The 27,249-nt window shown below is 37.7% G+C and overlaps 4 protein-coding genes across 8 annotated transcripts; 2 read left to right on the top strand and 2 right to left on the bottom strand.

The window, feature by feature from the left end:
• The first annotated feature begins 3 nt into the window (after positions 1-3).
• On the top strand, positions 4-1,728 carry LOC6563707 (ribonucleoprotein RB97D). Of its 3 annotated transcripts, none has more exons than XM_032737351.2 (5): positions 4-146; positions 197-498; positions 588-841; positions 898-1,461; positions 1,515-1,728. In XM_032737351.2, the coding sequence occupies exons 1-5, from the start codon at positions 96-98 to the stop codon at positions 1,520-1,522; spliced, it is 1,179 nt and encodes a 392-aa protein (XP_032593242.1). In that variant the 5' UTR covers positions 4-95; the 3' UTR covers positions 1,523-1,728. The 3 variants fall into 3 exon arrangements, with proteins under 3 accessions (XP_032593242.1, XP_043071144.1, XP_001989922.2); XM_043215209.1 differs by having other exon boundaries at positions 6-107; positions 892-1,461; positions 1,515-1,727; XM_001989886.3 differs by having other exon boundaries at positions 6-146; positions 892-1,461; positions 1,515-1,727.
• Positions 1,729-3,276: 1,548 nt separating this feature from the next.
• LOC6563708 (ras GTPase-activating protein-binding protein 1) lies at positions 3,277-8,975 on the bottom strand. 2 transcript variants are annotated; one of them, XM_032737352.1, is made up of 5 exons: positions 8,610-8,975; positions 8,323-8,493; positions 5,359-6,900; positions 5,045-5,295; positions 3,277-4,949 (listed from the first exon to the last, which is right to left on the bottom strand). In XM_032737352.1, exons 3-5 carry the CDS (start codon positions 6,794-6,796, stop codon positions 4,611-4,613), a joined length of 2,028 nt encoding a protein of 675 aa, XP_032593243.1. In that variant the 5' UTR covers positions 6,797-6,900; positions 8,323-8,493; positions 8,610-8,975; the 3' UTR covers positions 3,277-4,610. The 2 variants fall into 2 exon arrangements, with proteins under 2 accessions (XP_032593243.1, XP_001989923.1); XM_001989887.2 differs by lacking the exons at positions 8,323-8,493; positions 8,610-8,975 and adding an exon at positions 7,941-8,028.
• Positions 8,976-9,447: 472 nt separating this feature from the next.
• LOC6563619 (RNA-binding protein squid) lies at positions 9,448-20,615 on the top strand. 2 transcript variants are annotated; one of them, XM_043215208.1, is made up of 8 exons: positions 9,463-9,758; positions 12,486-12,526; positions 12,595-12,869; positions 12,935-13,172; positions 13,250-13,375; positions 18,910-19,014; positions 19,464-19,631; positions 19,813-19,838. In XM_043215208.1, the coding sequence occupies exons 1-7, from the start codon at positions 9,583-9,585 to the stop codon at positions 19,550-19,552; spliced, it is 1,050 nt and encodes a 349-aa protein (XP_043071143.1). In that variant the 5' UTR covers positions 9,463-9,582; the 3' UTR covers positions 19,553-19,631; positions 19,813-19,838. The 2 variants fall into 2 exon arrangements, with proteins under 2 accessions (XP_043071142.1, XP_043071143.1); XM_043215207.1 differs by lacking the exon at positions 18,910-19,014 and having other exon boundaries at positions 9,448-9,758; positions 19,813-20,615.
• A 1,040-nt stretch (positions 20,616-21,655) lies between these two features.
• LOC6563620 lies at positions 21,656-25,730 on the bottom strand. The gene is made up of 9 exons (XM_001989889.2): positions 25,476-25,730; positions 25,267-25,393; positions 25,052-25,195; positions 24,821-24,993; positions 23,853-24,059; positions 23,408-23,789; positions 22,783-22,993; positions 22,285-22,722; positions 21,656-22,230 (listed from the first exon to the last, which is right to left on the bottom strand). Exons 1-9 carry the CDS (start codon positions 25,512-25,514, stop codon positions 21,762-21,764), a joined length of 2,190 nt encoding a protein of 729 aa, XP_001989925.1. The 5' UTR covers positions 25,515-25,730; the 3' UTR covers positions 21,656-21,761.
• Between the last annotated feature and the right edge of the window lie 1,519 nt (positions 25,731-27,249).

Here is a 27,249-nt window from a genome sequence, read left to right as displayed (position 1 = left end):
TTTGAAATTTTCCTGCGCTGTCATTCAATTTGCAGGCAGTTCAGTTTTTGTGCTGTTCTTTTCGTCTACAGCAGCCAGAGCAGCAATAAGTTTTCATGTCAAAAATGGTGAATAACTCCAACAATAATAAGCCCTTCTGTCAAGAGGTATGTCTATTTTGATGTAAAGTAAAAGCTACAAATGTGATCATTCCCAGATGCGTAAAATGGGTGGATGCTTTAGTGGTGCCGCCATTGTGAGCTCGGATCTCGGTCAGAGCGGCGACATTGAATCGGAGAATAGCGAGCACTTGCGTAGAATTTTCGTTGGTGGATTGTCGCTTAACACAACTGCTGAAACGATGCGCCATTTTTTCAGTCAATTCGGCGATGTGGCCGACGCCATCGTTATGCGTGATCCAATTTCGAATCGCTCGCGCTGCTTCGGTTTTGTGACCTTTGTGGAGGCAGCGTCTGTTGAGAATGTCCAGCGTACGCGTCCCCACATTGTCGATGGCAAGTAAGTTGCAGCTGTTGCCATATAGATTTACAACACTATATACTCATGTGTATAAAATGTTTTCCAATCATCAACATCATAAAATGCAGAACCGTTGAGACAAAACGTGCCTTTCCACGCCATCAGTTCAGCAAGAGTATGGGTCATCTGAGCAATATTAGAACGAATAAGATTTTCATTGGTGGTCTCAGGGACTGCCACGATGAGACCACGTTGCGAGAGTATTTCGCACAGTTTGGCAATATAAACAGTGTCAAGGTGCTGCTGGACAAGGAGACCGGTCGTATCCGTGGCTTTGGCTTCCTGGAATTCGAGGATATAGCAAGCGCTGCACGTGCCTTGGGTATGCAAGGGGCATATCAATTTATTTAAATATTCATTCAATATTCTTAGGTCAAGGCAAACACTTGATCGGTTGTAAAATGGTTGAGGTGAAAAAGATGTTTGATACCAGCAAACGTTTGCGCCTGCCCATTGGCGGAGCAGCTTGTGCCGGCTATGGACCGCCACAGCCAACCACTGTGGATGATCCCGTCTACTATCTAAACTATGATCCGTATCAGGCGCAACACTCGTTGCCACCATCGGCCTTCTTTAATGGCTGGGCCTCGTACGTGGCACCCTATGCGCCAGCACCGACCATGAGCCATGCCCGCCAGCAGCCAGCATTGAATGGCTACCATCCACTGGGCGAGTTCGTTCACGTTGCCACGAAATTTACCAGGAACCACAACAGTTTCGTTGAACGTTCCAAGAATGAGGTTAAGCCGGCACAGGCCAAAGAAGCCAATAGACAGGAGACGGCAGGGAAGCCGATTTATGACGTTAAAGTGGAATCGAAGTGCATTGTTGATGTGGAAAAGAAGTGGCTCGCCAAGGACTACAAGATCTTTAAGCCGACCGGCGTACACAACTCAAGTGTTCCCCCGGCCAATCACAATGACGTCTCAGCACCTGCCTATGGTATATTTAAGTTCGATACAATTGACTCGATTAATTTCCCATTTTTATTTCAGGCGTTTAAAAAGTGTGCGCATCAAAACAATTTGCAATTCTCTTGCTGCAATGCATTATTCATATTTTATCCAAAACGCCCCAGCCAAAATTTCTACAGCACACGAATCACAAAGGTATTGAACAGAAAACTATTGTGATTTATAATACTAATCATTTTGAATACCCACACGCATAAAGCATTATTGGATAACTGATAAATAAAACGTTTACTCATTTTGTAGACTTTAAATCGCAAACTTTGTTTTTCTCACTTTATTTCAAAACATATTTTGTTTTCTTATTTAAATTAAACGCATTACTGCATTTTAATTGTTTGTGTAATGTTTTATACCCGATACGATATAAAACGCACCACTGAATTGTATTTGTAGTTTTGAATGACTTGTTGTGAATTTGAGAATCTCATCGTTTTTGTTTTTCTTATTAAAATTATGCAAACGGAGTTGTTTGCTTTTGTGCGCATTAATTTTATTTAAATGCCAACTTCTATCTCGATTTTCAACGCAAAAAATCAATAAATTTAAATTAGTAACTCAATACAAAAATGTTTGTTGCTTTTGTTAAAAATAAATTGGTTTTATTTGCTGCACATAACGTAATTGTTTTTTTCCCCTATTTTTGTTGTTGTTGTTGGTGTTTCTTCTTATTGATTCTTGAGTACGATTTATTAAATATTTGGAACAAATGGGCAGGCTAACCAGAAAAATTTGCTTAACTAAACTAATACAATGCAAGTGATTTACATTTTCGTTTGTTTAGATGGCAAGTACTGCAAACCTTTGAGGATTTGTAAATACAATTAGAGTACAAGATGAAAATTGGAAATAAGTTAACAAAGATTTCTGGAAAACGCGCCCAAATTATCTTTTCTTCCGTATTTTTTTGTTTTGTTTTTACAACTATTCGTTATTTTATACCTATAAATTAAATTAAATTATTCTGGTTTTTGATGTTGTTTTTTATACAAACTGTTGTTTTTTGTTTTTTGTTATAGTTTTTTTCTTACTAAGAAATGAGCATGAACGGTACTTTTTGTGTATCGCTTCGTATATTTAATTAATTACGCTTGTTTTTTATTTTCTTTATATCGCAAGCACTGTTAACACTGATTTTTTGAGCTAAGATTTGAACACTAACATTTTGTTTAACTTAAAATGTTCTAAAATTGCTTTAGGCCACGATAACAGTGCTAAATTTACTTCCTGGCATAGAAAAATGTGTTCTAAAAATAATAAACATAAATCAAATCAACTAATGATTTAGTAAGAGCGCATTCTCAACTGCGTACACTTCAACAAATGATATGTGTAAAGCAAAAACAAAATTTAAATTTACTAATCGAGTTGAAAACAATATAAAAAATTTGCATTTACAAATTAATATTAGAAATTATTAATTATATGTGGAGTTTTTTTTGTTTGTTTTTTTTTTTTGTTGAAATATGTTGATTTTTCTTGAAGGTCTAAAAATATTAACATTACATTTTTTAAGTTTTCACATATATATATATATATATATATATATATATATATATATATATATATATATACGTTGAGAAAAGATTTGTAGTAGCTTGAGTTCTCTTCTTTTTTTTCGATTTTCTTTTTTTTATAGATTTTATTTAAAAAATATGTACTAAATTTTAGTTTACAACTGTGTTGGAAACACCAAATCGTATTAGTTGCATGACTATGATTCGTTTACGAACTTCAATTCATTTCAATATCGGCGCTAACCGCCGATTATGCACGCTGCGGCCACTCAATTTGCCGTTACATTTGTTAACAATATATTCGTTCCATGTGTATATAGACTAGCTAGGCAAATGTTCAATGTTCAAAATAAAACTGAAGTGGCAATGGTTGGGGAAGGGTGTTGGGGAGGAGTTTGTGGGTTAGGCGGCCATTGGCGCCCTGGATTCGGCTGCATGAATTTATATAAGTGTATTTAAGGTCCTGTGATACTTTTCTTTCTTTTAGTTGAGTGTTCCTTAAGATCGCTTTTACATAATTTCTCTTGTTTCATTTTTTTTTTTTTTTAGATTTTTTAATGTTACGTTTTTAAGTCTTTATTTTGCTTTTTTTATTACATTTTATTTAAAAAAGTATTTTTTTTTTCATTTTTTTGTTTGCTTTTTAAATTGATTAGATTTGTTGTGTTTGTGTTTTTTGTTTTTAGCTAAGTTTTCAGTTTTGTTTTTAATTGTAATGATTTGCATTTAATTTACTTTAATTTATTACGTTCTTAAGAAAAATTTCATTGTAAATGAAAACAAACAAAAAACATTAGCATTTGCATTTCTTTTATAGCATTTCCCTCGCAAACTTATAGGTAAAATTTTGAAAAATTAGAATTTTAAACGACAGATGAAGTTAAACCTAGTTTACATTTACACTAAGTTCTGTGACACTGTTTGTGTGTGTGTGTGTTTGGTTGTTCATGTGTGTTTATGAGTTAGGTGGTGGGCTGCATGTATTAGAATTATAATATATGATGTTGGCGCGTTGCAACATACTCTTTTTTTCTTTGTTTTTTTTTGGAGGGCGTGCTGCAGCTTCTTAAAATTAGATTTACAACGAAAATTTGCACAGAATTTTGCTTTTTGGCACTAGCTGGCGGCTTAAGAGAACAAACTGCACAAAAGCGAGCTTAACTAAATGATGATCCAAAAGCATAAATTATAAAGTTTTTACTAGTAGTACGATACACGTGCAATTTAATGGCTGTCATCGTCGTTGTAGCCGTTTTTCGCTCTAAAGAACGTTTGAAGAACATTGAAGATTAGTCATTCTGTTGTTTTCTTTTCTCTTTTTTTCCACTTTTCGTTGAATGATGTTTTTTGCTGTTGCTGCTGCTGCTACTACTGCTGATTGTGTGCGTGTGTGTATGAATGTTTATGTGTGTGTGTGTGTGTGTATGTAAGTGTGTGCGTTGATGGTTGGTTGATGATGGTAATTGATTGATTGCATTATGGAAGAAATCGATGCTCTGACGTTGGGCTGTTGCTGCTATTTGCTTGTTATATTTCTGTTCCGGCGGCCCGTCCAATGTCAGGCCAGGCGGTTTTTATTTTTTGTTACACTGCCGCCCGCTGATTAACGGCGACCATAATTGCCGCCGCCGCCACCACCGCCGCTCTGTCCGTTGCCCGCACCGCGCAGCGGTCCATTGGATTGATTGCCGCCACCGCTGCTGCGATTATCGTTCCGCTGACCAAAACTGGCGCCTCCATTGCCGCCCATACGTGGACCACTGTTGCCGCCACCAGCGCGCATATTGTTACGTCCCATGTTATTCATGTTGTTGTTGCCGCCGCCGCCGCCGCCTCCACCGCCAATGGGCTGACGCGGTGGCATATCATTGCGCATGCGTGGCTTCTTCTCCTCCACATTCAATTTCTGGGCATCGGGGGAGTTCTCCGGGAAGTACAGCGGCTGCAAATCAGAATACAGATTACAAATCGAATACAGATGAATACAATTCAATTGAAATATAGATATGAATACTGCTGCAAGGCACTACTACATACACAATTGGCCAGGCACTTTTGTACTGCCTCGGGATCCTCGTAGGTGATAAAGCCATAGTTGAGTGGGCTGCGCATGCCTGGCAGCACCTTGCTGTTGGCCTTCGATAGAATACGCAACTCGATCACATTGCCAAAGCGTGCGAATTGCTGACGCAGCTCATCTTCGGAAGCATGGTGTGGTATATTGCCCAGAAACAGTTGCTGATTATCGCCAAATTGCTGAGCATTGCTAGGACGACGCTGCTCAAACTCTGCAAATATCATCATGATTTAATTGTAATTGATTAAGGAAACGAAGCTCGAACTTGACATACCCTTGTTTCTAATCGAATTGTTGCGCTGTGGCAGAGGACCGCCGTTGTCAAGTCGCGAGTTGTTGTTGTTGGTGCTGCTGTTGTTGTTGCCGTTATTGTTGTAGGAGGAGGATGCGGTAGTTGAGTAGCTGGCCTGGACACCGCCACCGCTGCCCGCTGAGGATGTCGTATAGACATTGCTCTGTGGTTGTTGTTGCTGCTGCTGCTGCTGTTGCTGCAATTGTTGCTGCTGCTGCAGGGCCGCATTGACAAAGCCACTGGGCGATGATGAGGTTGACTTGAACAGATTTGCATAGGTCTTGGGCTCCTGCTGCTGCTGCTTGGCGGCCTCGTATTTCTCCTGCTGCTGCTGTTCATGTATGGTCTTGAAGTCATCGACCGGAGTTTGTGCCCTCTGCATGTGGCTGACTTTCGCCTCGCTGTTAACCGGCTCCTCGGGTTCGACCATTGGCTGCTGCTGCATAGCCGCCTGCTGTTGTTGCTGATGCTGTTGTGGTAGGAGTTGTGGTGGCGTCGCCATGAGCGGAGAGTGCTGGAAGCCAGCTGGCTGCACTGCCACCGGCTGCACAATGCCCACATTGGATGGCCTCACGGGTCCACCAGCACTTGGCTGCTGTTGCACCATCGGCGACACATTGGCCTGCACCAAAGCTTGCGGCGGTCCCTGTTGCTGCTGCTGTTGTTGTGGCAAATCGTCGTGTGGCACAACTCCGTTCTGAATTGGCGGCGGAGGGTTTGAGAACTGCGCGGGCAGCGGCACAGCAGCAGCTTGCGGCGCAGCTGGCAATACGGCCACAGGTCGTCCGGATGCAGCGCCCGCGGGCAGTGGATAGTAGATCTGCTGCGGCGCTCCAGCAGCTCCGCCAGCGGATGCAACTGGCACAACCGGCTGCGGCAGGACCACCTGAGTGGGCAGCTGCTGTGGTGGCTGGGCAACGTCACCGACAACCTGGACAGCCTGATCGACGCCCTGCACCTGGACATCGTGCACATCCTCATCGTTCTCGGAACGCGACTCGCCATCCTGCTCGTCCTCAATGTACAGATCCTGATAGCGAAAGATGTCATTGTGCACATAGTACTTCTTGGGCGACTGGGCAGCAAGGACAAAGGTCTGCGTGAAGCGACGCATCGGCTGGCCATCGTTGGACAGCTCCCCAGTGACCTGGACGACAACGCCATTGCCTAGGGTTGCCTGGGCATCCACCTGGCTAATCTTGGCATGGCAATCGTTGAAGTTCAGCTGCTGTATGCGATTGTGTATATCGCGCTGGCCCACAACCAATGTCGACTCGCCGTGTATGAACGACGAGTTGTTGTTGTAGAAGCGATGCAAATGATTGGGCGCCTTATTCAGCAGCGTGTAATACTGACGCACAAATTCGCGTCCCACAGACTGTGGCGAAGGCTGTTGCGATTGTGTCGCATCCATGACCATTGCTAGAGTTCCAAGCGTTTGGCTAAGCGGCTAAATATAGTCCCAGTGAGTGTGAGGAGCTTCAGAAATTACTATTTTCTTGTCGAGTTTAGTTTGTATTTAGTCTGTAAAACAATGTACACACAAATATCTGTATTATTTCTTTGAATTAATATACTAACAACTACAATTGGAGACTACTCAGTTAAGTTATTGGAAAAGTTTTATTTTGCATATAAATACCACCAGAAATCGTGTCATATCGATTCTTATTTTTTTAATTTTCATTTAATATTAAATTTTGTATCGACTTACTTTGATTTTAATAAGTAAATCAATTTTGAGCCATAATAATTATTTGTGAAGTTAGAAATGCTTTTCACAAACTTAACAGTAAAATTGATAATACCCACTCTGCAAAAAGGGTATAAAAATACATAAGGAACAAATTTTACTGCAGCACGGACAAAAAGATTCAATGCAGTTGCCATTTGACCCACTTTCATTTCGAAGCACAGGCGCACACACATATTCATATATATACAAACACACACATACAACACTCGCAGCACTCACCACGAAAATGCATATAAAGGGGAAATTTGATGCAAACCCAAAACAAGACAAAGTGCAGCTGTCATTGCCTGCTTTCTTGCTATGTTTTTCTTATTATTGATATACGTATTTGTATTTTGTTGTTTCTTTCTTTTTGCACATCAAGATCTAAAGGACCAATCGTATTTTATTTGCACACAGTAAATGACCTCATACGCCGAAACAGTAGTAACAGCAATGATGTTGGACAGCGGGGCAGGGCAATAGCGGGGTAGCAGCAATGGGAACACACAAACTGTGTAAAATAATTTTAGGTTATGTTTTACTCCTCAAGGTTGCGACGCATCACCGCTTATAGGACGACAATTTAAAGCACACACACACATGCTTGCATGTCTGTGCATGTCTTTCTCTCAGGTAGCTGCTGTTTAGCCAAACTCTCAAAAAAAAAAAAAAAAAAAACACCACACACTGCCTGCTGCGATTTCGCAACAAATGCCAACCGAAAAAAGAGCAAAAACTAAAATAAAAGCGGGCTGAAAAAAAAAAAAACTGCATTTTATCAAACATTTTAGGCGAAATACATTAAATTGAACTCAAAATTTCTTACCACCATTGGAGGAAAAATTCGCGCATAGGAAAAAAACAGCAGCGCGAAATACGCGTGTTTTTCTGTGTGCGTGAAGAGGAACCGCGTGTGTTTGGACGGCGGCGACACAAAGAAAGCAATAAAAAGAGCAATATTTAAACAAACTTACAAAAATCAAAATGGGCACAGACACTTTTTAGGTTATGCGTTGCCCAAACATAAGCGATAAAAATGCCGCTAAAGCGAAAATGGACAGACAAAACCGACCGGCGGCAGTTAAGAAACTAGAACGTCTTTTTGTATTTATCAGTTGTATGAATTTTGCCACCCCAAACGAAATAGGTTTTTCTTTTGGCATGCAGAAGTAGCATGTGGCCAACGCCGGTTGCCAGTTGGTACTCACCTTAACAGTTGCCTGTCTGATGTCCGTTTTCTAATGCACAATAATATTGCTTATGTGTTTCTCTTTTTTTTTTATCAGGTAGTTTTTTATTTTGTTTTGCGATGGGCTGTTGAACTCCGTCGCACAGGTTTTTGTGTAGGATGTTGTAGATGATTTGTAATTTGAGAAATGCTGAAATATATACATATATATATAAGTATTTGTATTTTTCAAATCGGTGCAAACTGCAACTTAATATTTAAATGCAGGCACACACACACGCACACAGAGGCACACACAGCACTCACACGCGAAGCTTGTTGGTTTGGAGCGGCCGCTTTAGTCAGTCTGCTTCTTCCTTTGGCCGTCGTCGTCGTCTGCTGCTTTGTTGCAATTTTCTTTTTGGTTTTTAAAAATTACAAATTTGGCAATTCTTTGCGCACATTACTCGTTTATTATTATAGTTGTTGGCGATCACAGTTGTAAATTAATTAAGTTTGAGTGCGTGGTATTTGTTTAGTTTATGTAAAAAAGAATCGCAAACGCAATGAAATTTAACAAGTGAATTGAGAAGAGAACCGACGTTTATTCCTTCCTCTTTTGCCTGTTTTATTCTCGGTGCATTTGCGTTTGTGTATGTGCGCTTTTATGATGGCGGCGATGTCGTCTGTTCCAGTGTGACCGCATTTGTCACTAGCAAAAATACCAAACTTTCAAAAATACTTAAAATACAAAAGAGCAAAATTACAAAAAAGAAGTTTTGTCTCTATGGTCTAGAAATTTTAGATAAATATATATACAAGTATAGCAAAATTAACCTCATAGAAACATTTAACAGTCAATTGTTTCAAAAGAGGTAGCACCAAAAATGCGATGTTACTGCTAAATTTGCCATTCACTGAAAATGTTGACACAAAACGTTGCCAGATAGTTCGCATTCTGAGACAAACCGGCTTTTTTTGCTGCAATTACATAAATAAATAAAGTTGCTTGAGTAACATATAATTTTGATAGTTGTGATAAAACGAAAGTCGCATAAGAAAAAAACATCGCCAGGACAATTAAAAATTTCGGACTGCCAACATATTGAACGCAGTGGCAACGCTATTACCATATACACACGCTGTCGCTAGATTTGTCATTTTCCGGTCGTCAGCGTACGCGCGAGTTTTGGCGAGTGTGCTAACAAAAAGATTTGCTGAAATCGCTAAATAGTGCTATTTAATTAAGTTGTAATTGACAATAGAGAAAAACACATACACACACCACCAACCAACCATAATGGCAGACAAGCAAGTCGACAGCGAAATGAACGGTGAAGATTTCACCAAGGATGTCACCACCAATGATGTGGCGAGCTCTGAAAACGGTGATTCGACTCCCTCTGCCGGCGCAGCTGCAAATGGCAGCTCTGAAAATGCAGGCGCCGTTGCGGGTAACCAGCGTGATGACGACAGGTATTATAAGTAAAATAACCATAACCATAACCATTCAATCGACAGCCAGACAGTTGAAAATTATTTAGAAATCATCATGTGCCTAACTAAAACGTTTTTTTTTTGATTACCACCTATTTGTTGTTACGTAAATACAAAGCTAACGTCGTCGTCGAGTGTAAAAAAAAAATGGTGTTCGACGTAGCGGCAGCGGTTGCGGCGGGAGTCAGCGCGCCGCTTACGCTGCTGACCCCTTCTTCCATATTTGCGCGCGTGTCTCTGTGTGTGCGACTGTACTTCGCACAGCAGAACGAACAACTAAACATACATAATTATAATTATAGAAGCTGTTGGAAAATTTTTGTTGGTCGCCTTTTGCCTCCTCTCCTCTATCCAGATATTGTTATTAAATGTGTATGCATCATCTGAATGTAAAATGCGTATTTTTCATGTCGTTTATTCTGCTACAGATTGTTGTGTGTGTGTGTGTTTGTATTAACTGTCCATTCTTACAGAAATATATTATTCACCACATTTGCAATTGAAACAAAAAGCACAACGATATTTGTCCAGTCGCAACTGAAGAAGCAATTCAAGCACATTTCCCTCATTTTGTGAGGTTATGTTCACAGCACACACATTCTTAAATTTGTAGCTAGGTATATAGGCATAAATATGTGCGTATGTATATACGCGTATACAAAAAAAAAAATAGAAAAAAGCGCAAAGTGTGCTCTACTCCCCCTCCTCTAAGCCCCACGTTGGCCCCACCACTACAGTCCGCCTTTCACTTGTAAAAGGTTTTGTTTGTATTTGTATAATTTATTTTTTTTGCATTATTTTCTGCAGCTATTCGTTGATATTTTTTGTTCGTTCGTTTTCGTGCTCTTCCAGTTTCGTACCCAAAATGGCGGTTTCAGTGCTCTGCTCGCTTTGCAATGCCGCCGCCTCGCTGCGTGCGTATGTATGTAGTATTTTTTTTTCTCTTCTATTCTTTTTCTCGACGTTTATTCCGTTTTGTTTGCCGGCTTCGCGCTCTGTTGCTGAGGCCGTCGCCATGCCGGGCAGTGTTGTCGAGCCGTTAAAAAAACAACTGCTTTTGCACTACGTAATTTTTTCGATTGTATTTTAATATTATATTTCAGTTAATATTGAACAAATCAATAGTTCTATTGTTAAAAATAGCAGGTTGTTGACCCCATTCTCTTGTTTGATTAAATATCTTTAGGCAGCGAGTCTAATATGTATGTCATTAATTATTTAAGTTAATCTTAAGTCCAGACAAAAAGTTGTACATAAACGATTAAAAAAAAAAAATATATATATATATATATATATAAAATATTACATTTAACAAAATGGAAGCAGCCCAAAACAGATGGTGGATACATATGGTGTTCTACGATAAACAAAATAAAAATAAAACCAAAACAATTCATAGCTTATCCTGTTGTGTTTGAGCGAACTAACCTTGTTCCTCTCCGGCAGGTCTTGAGAGAAGTTAAAAGCCATGTTAAGCTATTCTCAAGCAGCCGTGGCCCAAAGGATATAACCCAAAGGATGCAGCGTGCGCAACGGATGCCGGCAATGTTGATGATGGTATTTATCTAACCAAAATAAAACAAAAAAACTATGTACACACAAAATTATCAACAAATTATCTCGAGTTCTCAATTGGATCCTATATAAAAAAAAATATATATAAAACGTATAAAGCATTTTATTGTTTACCAAAAATTAAAGAGAAAGAAAGAGAGAGACAGAGAGAGAAAGAGACTCGCATTTTTTGTTTGTTTTTGCCTACTTAAAGAAGCGCAACAGATGAACGTAACGTAACGATAAATGATAACGATAACGATTACGACCCCACAAAAATAAAATATGAATTGCAACCGAAAACGAGTCTAAAAAAACGTTTCAAAAAATGCCAACATTTTCGTACCGTCTAACTTTTCCACACTCTAAATTCCGCCGCCGTGATGAGATTGTTCCAAAATTGCATTACCCCGCAGAGATATTTCCAATCTTTATGAGTAACGTACGCCAAGAATATTTTAAGTGTATATCAATTAAAAATTTTTTTAAAATAAATTTAGCCCAAATAAAGCAAGTACCAAATCCAAAAGCAGCATTAAAAAATATTTGCATTTTTCTCATTTTTAGTAATAAACAAATTTTTAAAATGTATTTAAAAAAAACGATTTTTTTGTACTAAAATTAAAAATTCACTCTTTGCATATATACATATATAATACGTATTTTTCGCTCGTTTGTGACTCTTCCCTCGCCGTATCTTTCGCTCAGTTTTTTCGATGCAGTTTTCGAATCTTGATTGAAAGTTCATTAATTATTAAAGTACAGTAATTATAAGCTCTATATTCACTTTGAATTTGGTGAGTTTTTTTTTTCTAATCTTTTTTTTTTTTATTATTCTTGCTCCGTCTTAAATCTATTTGCAGCAATAACAAAAGACAAAATGTAAAGTAACGTTTTTGTAAGCGCCAAATGTGTGGGCAGAAAACAAAAAAACCAAAAGTATCCTACCAGATATATATATGTGTATTTATATATATATATGTGCATATAAAAATTTTCTACACGCATATTAGACACAACGTTATTGTCGTGCCATTTTTTCTAACTTTACGAAACCAGAGTTTGCTTTGTAGCATTAATAGTTTAATTTTTGACCAATTTATGTATATTTTGCAAAAATCTAATCAACAACATTTCCGTAACGTTTCACAGAAAACTGTTTGTTGGCGGCCTTAGCTGGGAAACAACTGAGAGTAAGTGGATGCTCACATGAAATTAATTACATGACTTGAATTAATTGTTATTAACAATAATTTTGCAGAGGAACTGCGCGATCATTTTGGAAAATATGGCGAGATCGAGAGCATCAATGTAAAAACAGATCCTCAGACGGGAAGGTCACGTGGCTTTGCCTTCATCGTGTTCACTAACACAGAGGCAATTGATCAAGTGAGTGCCGCCGAGGAACACATCATCAACAGCAAGAAGGTTGATCCCAAAAAGGCCAAGGCACGCCATGGCAAGATATTTGTGGGCGGCCTGACCACAGAGATAAGCGATGAGGAAATCAAAACCTACTTCAGTCAGTTTGGCACTGTAAGCGGCGCTGATAACCACAAATGAATAGAAACAATATGAATTATGAATTTTGCCAATTGCAGATTGTTGAGGTCGAGATGCCATTCGATAAGCAAAAGTCACATCGCAAGGGCTTCTGTTTCATTACGTTCGACTCGGAACAGGTGGTCACCGATTTGTTGAAGACACCCAAACAGAAAATTGCTGGCAAGGAGGTTGATGTGAAGCGCGCAACGCCAAAACCTGAGAATCAAATGATGGGCATGCGAGGTGGAGCGCGAGGCGGCATGCGCGGTGGACGAGGCGGATATGGACGTGGTGGTTAGTTATTCCTCTAAACAGTTACCTAATTGGAAGTGTATTAACATTATTAATCTTTGGTATTCTTCTGCTTCAAGGTTATTCCCATCAATGGGACGGCCAGGGTTCGTATTCGGGCTATGGCGGCTATGGCGGTTATGGTTCCGGTGGATTTGCCGATTACTATGCCGGTGGCTACTATAATGGATATGACTATGGTTATGGTAAATACAACAAACAACATAATAATAATGCTCATAACAGTTTATAATAACACAACGACAAGTAATTACCATCAAAACAAGAACAATAGCAACAACTATCAGCAGTTCTAATGTAGCTAAATACTGGCAACAAAACAAACAAACATACAACAAGAACTACAACAATAAACAAAAATGCCATTATACAACATTTTGAAATATCTTTTCCCTTTACCATACATATAATATACATATTGTTGTTTGCCGTTAGCAAAAGAGACATACATACAAAAAAAAAAAAAACCAAAAGAAAAGAAAAATCCAAAACGGAGAGAAAAACAAAAACAAAAACGTTTTGCTGCATTTCTATATAACAACTAGAAACCCAAAAACATCAACAACAACAAAACAACGTCGCTAAAAACAAGAAAACTTTTTAATTAAAAAAAAAAAACACCAACATATTTTTAATGCTTACATATAAATTTTAAAATCATTTTAAAATTGCAATTAAATATATAAATATATGTTGATTATACATAATTTAACATACAACAATCAAATCAATATTTTTACAATTAATTTAAAAAAAATCTAAAATGCATAATTTTAAAATTTTAAAGCGTAATTTTAAATTGAGAATTCATTTGAAAAGGAAAACGAACCATACATTTTCAACAAATTTAAAATCGACCATAAATTTACTAGAGTTTTAGCATTTAAATATTATATAAAACTGACGAAGCGTGTGTATTAATTATTGTGTTGTTTAAGGAGCAAAAAAACGAGAGAGAGAGAAAGCGCGAGAGTGAGAGAGTGTGAGACAGAGACGGAGACGAAAAGAGTAGACGAAACTTTCAAGTTCATAAGCTACACTAAAATTATATATATGTATACCAGACCAGACCAACAGGAATGTAACAAAAAAACAAAAAACAAAAAACAAAAACTATATAAAAAAAAGAACAACAATGTGTGCGGCCGCCAGAGGTCGCTTTCAACAGACTTTCCAAAGATGACAAATACCTCAAACGCCAAGGCAGCAGCAACAATTAGAAAAAACAACAGCAACAAAAAAGAAAACACCCCAACAAACAACAACAATCAAAAGAACCTTAAACTATACACACAAACACACACACAAACACAAAAACAAGGAAGAAAAAGAAAGAAAAGAAACTCACACAAACAAGATCATGTGCCAATTATGTGAAACTGTGTGAATCGCCAGCGTTTTGGCCTTTTGCATAATTGCAACTTGTGCCTTTTATTATTGTTAACTAACTAACTGTTATTGTTTGAACAAATCGAAACCAAAAGCTGTTGACACCACCACATTCATAGGAATCACACACAATACATACCTAGCCACCCACATCCCCTCATTCAAAACATACATAACCCTGTTGACCCATACCACCTGCATTCTCCTCCCCCCCCACACCCCCGTTATCTCCTTATAATAGTTATATTTAAATAGTTTTTCCCTTTGTTTTGTTGAGCAAAACGCTAAAGCAAACAAAAAACCAACAACAAACAAACATAAGCGAAACAAAACAAAACAAAAAAATATTCAACGCGTAATCAAAGCTTTGATTCAATTTCTATTTAAATATATATATATATATACCTATATATAGCATATAAATATATTTTTAGATGTATATTATTATTATTTCGGCAACGGGATAATATCAACGTTTTTGCAATGCATATGTTTTCGTATGCACGTCAATACACACACTATATATATATTTATAGCAGATGTATACAAATGTTGCAATGTTGCAATATATATGCATAAAATAATATTTTACAAATGGGTACTATTTTTGATAGTATTATTTTAAGGCAAATCCTTGTTAGAACAACAACAACAACAACAACAAACATAACAACAAAAACCAAAACAAAAACAACAACGCAAAAGCAACGAAACAACCAACTTTTTTGGCCGGGCTCGAATCTTCACGTATCAGTAGTGGGGCGTAGAGAGATGGGCGTGACTGATTAAATCAATCAACCACCGCCAACACGCCTCTTGCGCCCGCCCATCCAACTGAATACTGCAATTTTCTCTGGCCTTTCGATGTGGCGCGGCCATACATTCTTTTATTTGCTTTATTTGCATTTCTGCTTTGCTTTCTTTGACCATACATGCATTTTGCTGACAGTGAGAACACGAGAATTGAGTTCAAGAGAAAGAAACATGAGAAAAAGGACGAAAAAATGTTAACAAATAACAAAAAACAACAATTTAAACACTAAATTAAAACTTGATTTGAAATAAAACGCGCAATGCGGCAATTTGCACGTTCGTACGTTGATAAACAACAACAACAACAACAGCGACAGCGACAAAAACACTGAGAACAACAACAAAAACAGTGACAAAACAACTACAAGAAATACAAACTGAACGATAACAACAACAAGAACTACATCAAGTAGAACAACTAAACAAAACCAAACAAAACAAAAAGTAAAAACACACTTCGTCAATTTTAGTAATTTTAATGAATATACATTTATATAAATAATAATTTTTCTTATTGTTCATATTTTTTTTAAAGTATTAAGTACTCACACAAATACACGCATATATTTTTTGCTTTTCACAAGCATACCCACATTTATAATACATATTACATAAATAGTTACATTTAACTTTTATGTTAAATTTTTTGTATGTAGAATTCAGCTCTATCAAAACTTTTGAAATCTGTCAATACGAACCATCAACTTTTGACGTATCACAATCAATCAATGTATACATATAAAAACATATTTATACATATATTTAAAAACATCAACAAAAAAACAAAAAAAAAAAACAAAAAATCTAAAAAAAACATATGCATAAACTTGAGTAAATTATTTTAAAATTTGCATGTTTCTCAATGTTTTTAGCTAGTTGTCTATATACAAACAAACAAAAAAAAAATAAAAAATAAAATAACAAAATTTAAAATTGCAAAAAAATATATATTAGTAATTATACAACATTTATACATATTACAAATTTTATATTTATGCTATATATTTTACACCACACAATGATTCATAACGCCAACGATGTTTAACTGTGCAAATAATTCTTTTATGAAAAAAAAAAACAAAAATACGTTTTGTATATTTTATAGCAATATTTTGTGCCCCTTTATATTAAAACTATAACTACAATATATTCATAATTTTCTTTATAATTTATCAAATTTTATAAACAACAAACTAACCCATCAACCACAACAACAAACAACAGAAATCATGTCAATGGGAGCTATAACAGAGTGCGTGCTATGTTAACACCTGCGAGTGTAAATGGGTTAATTATTTAAGCCTTGGCAAGTTAACATCCAAGTGGCCAATGTTATGGTCCCCATTAGACACAATAGCCAGTTAACCGTTTCACAGTTGAAAATATGTATACTATTTTATTAACTAAATATTGTTACTTTTTATTATGATTTTTGAGCATACGTGTTAAATAATTACATTTATTATGGATATATATCTATTGTAATGCCGAATTTTCCGATGTTTCGCCTCACAAAAAACGACAAAAACAAGAAAGAAAAAAAAGAAATCTTTTTCAAAATGAGAGTAAAATTCAAAACGACTACTACTACTACTACTCTACTACCAACCAACCACCCAAGCAAATATCCAAAACGATCGCGCAATTTGTCTTGATCATAAAAGTTTTCGTAACGGTTGGTTGTCTTGCCGCGCCGGCTAACGGCGGCGTCTGTCTGGTGTCGTATTGTCTGTGCAACCGGAATTCCCATCCACACAGCGACACACCGATCACAGATACGAACACCCTGTTTGCAACCAAGTACCAACGACTACACAGTAAAAAAAACTACAACAATTATTTCATTTCTCTTAAAATGTAACGTTTTATTTTCTTTATTACTCCCTTTTTTTAATTAAACTTAAAGGTTATATATATTACAAGTAATTTAGCGTAATTAATATCTGTTTTTAGTCAAATGAATTGAAAAATCTAAAAAAAATATAAATATATATATATATATATATATTTACACTTAAAGTAATTTTAAAAAGTAAAAACTTGGATAAAAGTTTTCTGCAGCAAATTTTTTTAAGATCTAAACAGTTTTCTTGTTTTTAACAACAAAATACAAACAACACAAGAGTAAATTATAAATAATACCAATATTAACTCGTATAAAGTCAAATTTGCTGACAATTTGCATTTGTTTTTGTTTTTCGCAAGACGTTTTTTAAAATACTAAAATTTTGCGACAAGTCCAACACGTACTTCCCCCAAAAAACCCCGAAATCCCCTATCCCATTTGAAAAAAAAAAACTACAAAGAACAATGAAAAAAGAAAATTCATGAAAAATTTGATTACTTTTTGCTGAGGTGAGACATTCAAAAACACACACACAAGAGCAGCAGATTTATTGAGTTTTTTTTTTTTTTTTTGGCCAATAAGATGAAAAAGAAATGAAATCTATTTTCGGAAAAGTAAACAATATAATGAAATGCTGAATTTGTTGTGTGGAAAATGAGGTAAAAATTAGAAAATAAAGAAAACAAAAATGCATAAAGAGTGCGTCAAAAATGAGATATCAAATGAGAAATTAATTGCAATACATTGTGAAACATGTTTATAAGTCGAAAGTGAACAGCAACTAACTAACAAACAAATACCAAGAGACAGCAGCAATTTAAGAGAAACAACATCTGAAATGACAACAACAATAACAATAATAATAACAACAACAAAAACCAAAACAAAAACAACAACTAAAATAACGAACCGCGCATGTATGTGTGAGCGCCGCTTTGCGCCTGTTTTCTCAATTAGTGAGAAGAAGATGAACATGATGAAGATGATGCAGATAGCTAGAAGATTAACAACAAAGACAGAGAGACAGAAATGTGTTTTTAATTTGTATTGTGTAACCGCAACAAAAGCCATTCAACCATTCAACAACCATTTTTTGTAATGCAATGCCTGTGCAAAAGTAATGAAAAAGGCAACAGCAACAACGACAACTACAACAACACAACACAGCAACAGCAACCAACAGCAACAACCAGCAGCAGCAACAGCAACAAGCAGCAAGAACGAACCACAATACAATAAGATCATATTGTATATTGATCTATATAGTAGCAATCACATAACAGCCAATCAATCTTATAATCAAAATCCGCAAATCGAGAAATGAGCAAATAAAAGAAAAAACGAAAAAAAAAAAACAAAACCGATACAACTTGTGTGTTTTCAGTGGAATTCCTTTTCCAGCTCTCTATCTGGTGTGCATTTGAATTGTCTCCCTCGGCGCGGCGTCGCCGCCGCCCTTTACTCCTACTTCACTATCTGAAATTGACAAAAATTTTGACCAAAACCAAGCAAAAACCCATTAGTAGAAAGTTTAGTAAATATTATTATTAAACGCAATTCTTAATCTAAGTCTTGTTTGTGCTCATGATCTTACAACTACAACTTTTTGTGTTTAAACCCCTTTATAAAAAAAAAAAAAACGAAAAAAAACTATCCAAACTCAAAACTAAGACTACGGTTATGGCGGCGACTTTGATGGTGGCTTTGGCGGTAATGGCTACGGCAGCGGCGGCGGTGGCGGGCGCGGTGCCGGAGGTCCGCGCGGCGGTCCCAAAGGTATACACAATAAAAAAAACATGGCCATAAAAAATTAAAAAAAAAAAAGAAAAAAAAGATCAGCCCAAAATACCACTTTTACCCATCCACTCTATCTCTTATTATGTATTACTCTCCAGTCTCTGTAACTATTTTTAACTGAGCATTTGTTTTCTTTGTAACTTGAACTAATCTTTCCTTGTCTTTAATTTCGAGCATTTCTCCATTTGGAGCCCAAATTATGTTACTAGACATTGTTTATCCTTAGATTTGGTCAAAATTTTCATCAGTCGCTTGAACCGTTTGGCGTTGTAGTCCATCCTTAAAACACAAAAAAAAAAAAACCCAACAAAATAAAAAAAAAGTACGGAAGAACAACAATATCCTAGCAGCTGTGCATGACTTTGACATTGTTATTCAATTTGTAATTGAAAAGACTAATCTCTAACGTGTTCATCTTCTTAAAACAGGCGGCGGCGGTGGTGGCGGCGGCGGTGGTGGTTTTAATGGGGGCAAGCAGCGCGGCACTGGACGCCAGCCACGACATCAGCCCTACTAAGCGGCCCGTTTTCCGGAGTCGTCCGACATCTACTTATAACTGCAAACTATTTGAATTTTATTTAGTTTAGTTTGTTATGGTAAGAATGTCATTTCTTCTTTTATCTTTATTTTTTTTCCTTTTTTTCAAATTATAGCCCAACTAACACGATTGCCAAATACATAACTATAATTTTGGAAATTTTAATGATTGGCCATCGTGTTTGTTGTTGCAAGTATTTCGCAAGACTCATCGCCATTGTATTCCATTTGACTTGACAGCATACTACAGAACAACACATACACACACACACACAAACATATACACAACACACACATACACATACAGAAGCATCTATAAAGCGACTGCAGGGCAGACCTCATATTTTCATGGCATAATGCAGTCTAGCGGAGCAGACAACAAGAACAACAACAACCATATTACACACATTTGTTGTGTGGCACCATTCCAACAGCAGAAAGAGCAGAAGCGGCACTACAACGTGGTCAAGAATCAACGCATAATTTATATACATATTTATATATAACACTACACCACACCACACCACACACTTCACTAGACTCTACACACACACATACACACACACCACACACACTGAGTTAGGCTTGGAGAAATGTATTTTTTCAGCAAGTGGCTAATTTTTCATAGCCACACGCTCGTTAAGCCAGCATTGCCCACCAAGAATACCCACAATGCACCACACACACATTAAGGTATGCCACACAAACAGACTCTGCGTGCTCATCTGTGTGTGTGGGTGTGTGTGTGTGGCAAAACTAATATTTTTTTTTTCTAATGTAGTCTCATGGTATTACAGAGGTAATTGTTTAACTTGAAAGTTCTGGCAAAACGGAATATATTTACACTCACACACATCCACACCTACACACACACACACACACAACAAAGAAAGAAAGAAACAAACAAAGAAACACCCACACAACCAAGCATACAAATAGAAAAAACGGAATGCAGAAACACAAAAACGGCAACAATGTTTAATAGTAACAGTAAATACATTATATTAAAATACAATAGTCGTTAAGTATTTGTTTAAATTTAATTAATTAATAACTGTAATATGTATTGCATAATTATCGTAGAGCAACGCTAGGCAGCTGGCGCTGCTGCGGTGTGGGCGGGTTGTCTTTGAAGCGGACGCACCACAGCGGTGCCCGCCCCGCCTTGTCCAAGTCCGCTTGAAACTACAACAAACAACAAATCCACCAAATTACAAATAACAAATGATTTTTCCCAATATGAATGGTAAACGTGTTTTTTGTGTATGTATTTGCGCTCATTAATAGTCTATATACAATTATATACACACATATATACATATATATATATATATATGTATAAATATGTATATATATATATATATAATTAAAAAAAAGAGAATTTTATATTTTAATAAAAATCTAATGCAGCATATGACAACAAGAATAAAGAAAAAAGCATAGGCACTTGCAACAAGCTCTAAACAAAAATAATAATAATAATAATAAAAATAAAAAAACGAAAAAATCCAAGCAAAAGCAAACTGAACTACATGATGTATAGTTTTTAACAAGACTATTTTCAAGGATATTTGTTAAAAATAAATAGGCATATATATATATAAAAAAAAAAATTACATACATAAAAACTATATACAAATAACTATAGCTATTTAAATGAACAAAAAAAAGAGAATGCATTGAGAAAAATTGTTATGCTGAAAACGTCCGAACTACAGAAACAAGACAGAAGAGTGACACACACTCGCACACACACACACACACACAACTGAAGGCAGTAGTAGTAGAGGGGTATCGCTCTTCTCGGTGGGAGGGCGTTCCTTTAGATGTGGAGGAGCAGAACGATATAACGGTAGAATTTTCTATTTCCATTCTACTTCAATTATTTTTACATTCGCTGCTCGAAAGCAGCTCAGTCAGCCGTAAGCCTCAAGTTATAAATCGAACAAAAGCATATGTTTATTTTCAAACTTAATAATAGATGTATAAAACGACATTCTTTAATTGACAAAATAAAATGTTTATTTCGTTTAAATGAAACACACAAATCCAGGCAAAACGATTCAATTAAAAACAAAAAGACATGTATATTAATTTCCGAATTATTATTTCGAAATGGGGAAATGGGATGCCCAAAAGTAAGTTTCACACGCACAGACAATTTAGTAGTTTTTCTATCATATTGACACTTAATAGTTACGTTTCACCTGACCAGTGGCGAAGAGCACATCCAGTATTTTGAGGAATTCGCGATAGTTAACCTCCAGACAGAGACCACGCTTAACGCCAAAGCATTTGACAACGGCTTCCAGCTCGCGACTGCTCATCATATTGTGCATTTCACGTAAGGTGATGGCCCGGAGGAATTGGTTCTGGGTCACCGAGCCGCACAGCTGTCGGTCAAAGTCCTTGAATACCTCCCTCAAGTTGGAGATCTCATCCGGGCGGCGGGCGAGTTTCATCAGAGCATTTGAGCAAAGTGTGCGCTCATCAAAGTTCAGAAAACAATCGACACAGTCCAGATTCGGCAAATGCAACAGCGGCACAGCTGTCACAATATTATCACCCATATTCGTATCGACCTGCATAAAGATCTCGTCCAGCGCTTTGCAAAAGTCACGATACCGAACGCAGGCAGAGCGGTTTGGCGAACGGAATCTAATTGACAAGATATTAATTGATTAAACTCGATTCACAACAAGCCAATCTTACACATTGCATAAAACGGTGGCATCCTCATCAGTGAGTATGACCATGGCATTGTCCAGGGCACGTTTGAAGTCGCTCTCCAGTATTTGACCCTCACGATGGCGATCGTAGTCAGATAGAAAATCAATGACCGAAATACCCTTGGTGATTGCCTGTCTCTTTGCACTGGCCAGGATGCGGGCAATGACCTCCTCGTTGTCCTGCTCCTTCTCCACTTTGTCGCGTGGGAATGGTGGACATTCTTGTAACTGCTGTTTGGTCACCATGCTGGGCATGGCATACTCTGCCGGATCGACATCATCCAAAAATTTGGTATAATAGAAGCCCAGCTCATTGCCATAACGATGCAGGACAGCATCGAGCTCAGGATTCGAGAGCAGTATGCCATTGATGCGGAAGATTTGATTGGCCTGGTGACAGTTCACATGGCCGCTAAACAGTCTGATTGGGAGTAGAATCAGTAAGAGAAACCAAAATCCTGCTCAGTTAGACTTTACTCACTTGTCATAGTTGCGGAAGAATGGATGCAGGTAAAGGCGACGATTGCGTATACGTAGTCTTATTTTGGACATGGCTTCCTCACACAGATCTCGTATATCCATTGGCGCTGCCTGCCAGTCCAGGGTACCCGGTCGGGGTAGCTCCTTGATATGAGACAGCGGTGACTCAACCACACACTGTGGCATTTTCTCCAGGTTTTTGATGGTAAATACTATATACATTGGATGCATTTTTGAGAAGTTGAAAATTAACAAATAAAAATACTGTAGTCGAATGAGCTCGACTATGAGATACCCTGAACTCAGCTGTTTAATATATGCTATTGAATGGTTCTTATCCGAGCTTGATGAAATCTGTGTACTTGATCAATAATATGATGAATGTGTATTATGAATCAAGTGGAAGGCTTTCAAGTCTTAAGCTCTTATAGTTTTTGAGATCCTCGTGTTTATTCGGACGGACAGACGGACGAGGTCATGTCGATTCGTTTTTATCAAGCATATATATACTTTATGGGGTTGAAGATGCTTCCTTCTGCCTTGTACATGCTTTTGCACAAAACCATTATACCCTTTTACCCATTTTGAATGGATTCAGGGTATAGAAATTGAATTTAGCCTTATACCCGTATCGATTTCATCCACAAAATTGCGCCAACGTATGCGATTAGTGTCGAGGGGATCCATATAGCGTGCCGCCAACAAATCCAATTCCCTTTGCGATAAGTATTTGCCCACGCCCATGTTGGACAGACCGCGCTCCAACTGATTCTTCGTTATGCTGCCCACCTGCAGCGTATCAAACTTCTCGAGGAACTCACAGGTGCGTATCCGATTCTTATGTATATAGCTTTGTATGCAGAACACAATATCACATTCGCCGCGATCCTTTTTCGGATGGTTGCAGGCATCTGGAAAAATGGGCTGCACGACTTGACAGCCATCCATCGGCGGTAATTGAGAAAGCTCCAGATCCACCAGACGTCCAGGAAAGTTTGGTATAAGATCCTACGGAAGATAGATACGTAGATATAAACTATTCAAATGATAATAACAAACAGTGTTGCTTACTCCCGAGTTATCAAGCAGAGTGTGTTGCCGCAAATAGTCAATGATGTTCTCGATATGCTTGAGAAAGGCCACATAATTGACCAAATAGCCATCCTTCATGTACCGCTTGAGCAATAGCAGAAAATCACTTTCCGATAGTGGTATCTTCATAAAGTGGAGCACGCGTGAGAAATGTGAGACGGTCACAACGCCTACGTTTTGCGCTATCTGTACATCAATTGAATAATAATAAATTATACGAGACAGTATGTTAAAATGGGCAGGATGTGTACAATATACTCGTATATGCGCAGATTGGCAATGCAGGCCAAAACTCATTTCTATGCACGTGAATGTTGTGCACGTTTGTCTGAAATCGAATGTGTTCTCTGCTTGCACGTTGAAGCTCTCCTTCGAAGTTTTCGAAGCGTCAGTGTACGTGTGCCATATACTACGTGAGCTACACTCGGAAAAAAATATCGCAACTAGTTTTAGATCATCGCCTTGAAAACTAGAAAAATGTTCTTGTTTTTAGTTATAGTCTCTAGATATACGAGAACAAGTTGTTAACTTTAGAATGACTTCTTTTCTATTTCTTAATAAAAGAAAATATTTTTAAAAAGATGAAAAATCCATTCTGTAATCCAGAGTTATGAAATCTGTTCTTTGTACTTCTATCTTAGAGTTCAGCTGCTCTCTACTTTCGAAGCCACGTATCTGATTGGGAAGTCACGCAACTCCAAAGCGACTTTTCGAGCGTTCGAATTGATGGAAAATGAGAAAAAATTGTATAAAAATCAGTGAATAATGAGGTGATTTAACCATGGTAAAATGCATGCGAATTTCTAAAATTCAGGTCGATTTTTTTTTGCTGCGTGTATATAAGGCAAACTAAACAATTTTGCATGACAAATGTCAAGTCAAGGAGTTGTGTACGAGTATCAACTGCATGACAAATGTCAAGAAGTTGTGTTCGAGTGTCAACTGACCAATTCATAATCCTGAAAGTATGGCATCAGTGGCAAGTGAGTCTCCTTTGCTATTTTGAATAATATCAAACACAGCTTCCGCCGCTCTTCCGGCTGTGGTATCACATTCAAGTGCCAAGGGTCATTCCACTCCAGTCCGCTGGCTAGCTCCTTATTGGCGCTCTTGTGCAAATCTATGGAATATCCCATCATATGCAGCTGTAAGTCGTTAGCAATTCAATATCAACTCACTCTCATTACAGACCACCTTGCAGAATTGCCGATAGGCGACGCGTCCATCTCGGATCTGAAAATAATCGGTTACATCCCTCAGCTCGAACTCGGAGAGGCCGACCACCTTGCGATATTTGCCCAACACTGATGTGAATATTGGCTCTGGCAGGGTCATAAAATAGACATAAATGTCCAGCGATTGTATTGAAATTTGTACAAGAGCCTTGGCTTACCCGATACGTAGCCACTGCATTCGGGATCATGTATCCTTAAATCGGCACAGATGTCAAAGTTATAACGGAAAATGGCGCCTTGAATTTTACGACAGGCGCGCCAGATTTGATTCAGCTCCATCTCTTCCTGAATAGTGACGGTGTGGAAAGGGGAAATATTTATTAGTTGACCACGTTTAATGATAAGACAATATGCCACATTATCTTACCCGCTCGTCACCCTCCTTTATCTTGGTCGTATGCTGCATGCTGGTATACAATTTATCAATTCCTTTTTTTCTTATTTCTTTTTATGTGAAATTTATTACAAATTGTTAATAAAAATAAATGTCGTGTGTTGCATAAAGGTAAGTACAATAAGAGCAAAGCATGCTCCTAACCGGGTTAAGTTACAAATTGACTTTGTGTACGCTGTGTACGCTGTGTGTGCTGTGTGTGTTGTGTGTGTTGTGTGTGTTGTGTGTGCTGTGTGTTTGCTTTTGTTATACAGCGAGATTGAGACTGAGACTGAGACTAAACAACCGGCCAGTCCCCGAGCACTAATCACTTCCTCTTCGGAGCCATGCTCTCCACACGTTTGGTGTGCAGTTAGCATCTAGATAGTTGACGACGTTATACAATCACGCTCTCATTCATCGAACAGTTTGTCGCTATGCCACCAGCACTTTTATTCAATTTTCTATAAACGACACAGGAAGCGAAGAAAAAAATAGAAAGTAGAAAATAAAAATAAAAAAAACATCGGTTAGAAAAAAACGTATCCTGGCATCATCAAATCCAATTTCACTTTATTGGAAAATCACTGGCCAACTAAGCAAAGAAACGGTTCAGCTGAACAGCGGGAGCCAAGCAACTGGACACACCGTCTAACACCATCCCAACCACTCCGCCACCGCTCCGCTTCAATGAAAGCTGATTGGCAACGACAGCTGCTGCAGTCACCTGCACTCAGTTGGATATGTTATATTTACCAAGGCTGCACCACTATTGTTTATTGAAAATGGAGTACAGTGAAGTAAAGTGTGAAAACTAGTTATCTCTGAGTTGCATGCCCAGGTTGAAAAATCAGGTCAGCCTCTCTAAATATACTATACATATATATTATTCCTTGAGTTGTCAACCAACTCAATATGTGATATGCCCTACACATGAGGCGATTACAACCTGCCTGTTCACTTAAATGCATATACCCCTGATGGTCTTCATTGATGCGTGCCGAATTGCACTTCAAAATCGTAATGTCCAACCGCTTAGTTAGGTCATCAAAATGAATTGCAATCATTATCGTTTCTTAGATGAGCTTTGCACCAACCACTCACATAGCCAACCAGTGGCCACCATCGTTGTTCACCTTTGGCGCATGTTATATTGCACAATTTTATTGCGCATTTTTGATTTACTCAGTGCTTTATTTGCTTTGGATCTGGCCGGGATTGGCATGGGCTTTGACGCCGCCACATTGCCGCTGGATGTCGCTATGTGTATGTACAGCTAATTTAAAATTATAGTTTTGAGTTTTGAATTGCATGGGTTATGCAAAAGAAAAAAAAAGAAAACAAAATTATGGCTCACCTTCGCTTATCGTGCTCAAACATATGGCGTTTTGTCAGTCCGACTTTGCTCAATGTTTTATTCCTATTTTTTCGCACATATACAAACACTCACACACATGCACAGACAAGCGTAGACAAAACGCTGGCATATATTCATGAACCTGCTGTACATCTGCATAATAGATGGCAGCAGGCGGCGGCAGGTGACGCCACTTGGCGTACATTGCCTTTTATTTTAGTGCCTGGCTGTCTGGTAAACTGGTTGTCTGGCAGCTAGCTGCTTTTTGGGCGGTAAGTTTCACACGCACACACACATATATATATATAGATATATATGTATATGCTTATATATGTATGGGAAAAGGCAAACAATAGCAGGCAACCTAGTTATCGCCCGCCATCTTTATTGCATGCAAATGTGCGAAAGGCG

This window comes from Drosophila grimshawi, unplaced genomic scaffold (genome assembly GCF_018153295.1).
Source record: "Drosophila grimshawi isolate 15287-2541.00 unplaced genomic scaffold, ASM1815329v1 contig_311, whole genome shotgun sequence".
NCBI lineage: Eukaryota > Metazoa > Arthropoda > Insecta > Diptera > Drosophilidae > Drosophila > Drosophila grimshawi.
The sequence above is the reverse complement of the archived record's forward strand: the minus strand, read 5'-3'. Positions and strand labels throughout refer to the sequence as shown.

Excerpts from the sequence above, each read along its gene's own strand:
- LOC6563708 (XM_032737352.1), bottom strand. The coding sequence starts at position 6,796 with ATGGTCATGGATGCGACACAATCGCAACAGCCTTCGCCACAGTCTGTG. Across the intron at positions 5,296-5,358 it reads CAATTCGATTAGAAACAAGG|AGTTTGAGCAGCGTCGTCCT; the intron begins GTATGTCAAGTT and ends TGATATTTGCAG. Across the intron at positions 4,950-5,044 it reads AAAAGTGCCTGGCCAATTGT|CCGCTGTACTTCCCGGAGAA; the intron begins GTATGTAGTAGT and ends TCTGATTTGCAG.
- LOC6563707 (XM_001989886.3), top strand. The coding sequence starts at position 96 with ATGTCAAAAATGGTGAATAACTCCAACAATAATAAGCCCTTCTGTCAA. Across the intron at positions 147-196 it reads ATAAGCCCTTCTGTCAAGAG|ATGCGTAAAATGGGTGGATG; the intron begins GTATGTCTATTT and ends GATCATTCCCAG. Across the intron at positions 499-587 it reads CCCCACATTGTCGATGGCAA|AACCGTTGAGACAAAACGTG; the intron begins GTAAGTTGCAGC and ends CATAAAATGCAG.
- LOC6563619 (XM_043215208.1), top strand. The coding sequence starts at position 9,583 with ATGGCAGACAAGCAAGTCGACAGCGAAATGAACGGTGAAGATTTCACC. Across the intron at positions 9,759-12,485 it reads AACCAGCGTGATGACGACAG|AAAACTGTTTGTTGGCGGCC; the intron begins GTATTATAAGTA and ends AACGTTTCACAG. Across the intron at positions 12,527-12,594 it reads TAGCTGGGAAACAACTGAGA|AGGAACTGCGCGATCATTTT; the intron begins GTAAGTGGATGC and ends ATAATTTTGCAG.
- LOC6563620 (XM_001989889.2), bottom strand. The coding sequence starts at position 25,514 with ATGCAGCATACGACCAAGATAAAGGAGGGTGACGAGCGG. Across the intron at positions 25,394-25,475 it reads TAAAGGAGGGTGACGAGCGG|GAAGAGATGGAGCTGAATCA; the intron begins GTAAGATAATGT and ends GTCACTATTCAG. Across the intron at positions 22,994-23,407 it reads TGTGGATGAAATCGATACGG|TATTTACCATCAAAAACCTG; the intron begins GTATAAGGCTAA and ends CAATGTATATAG.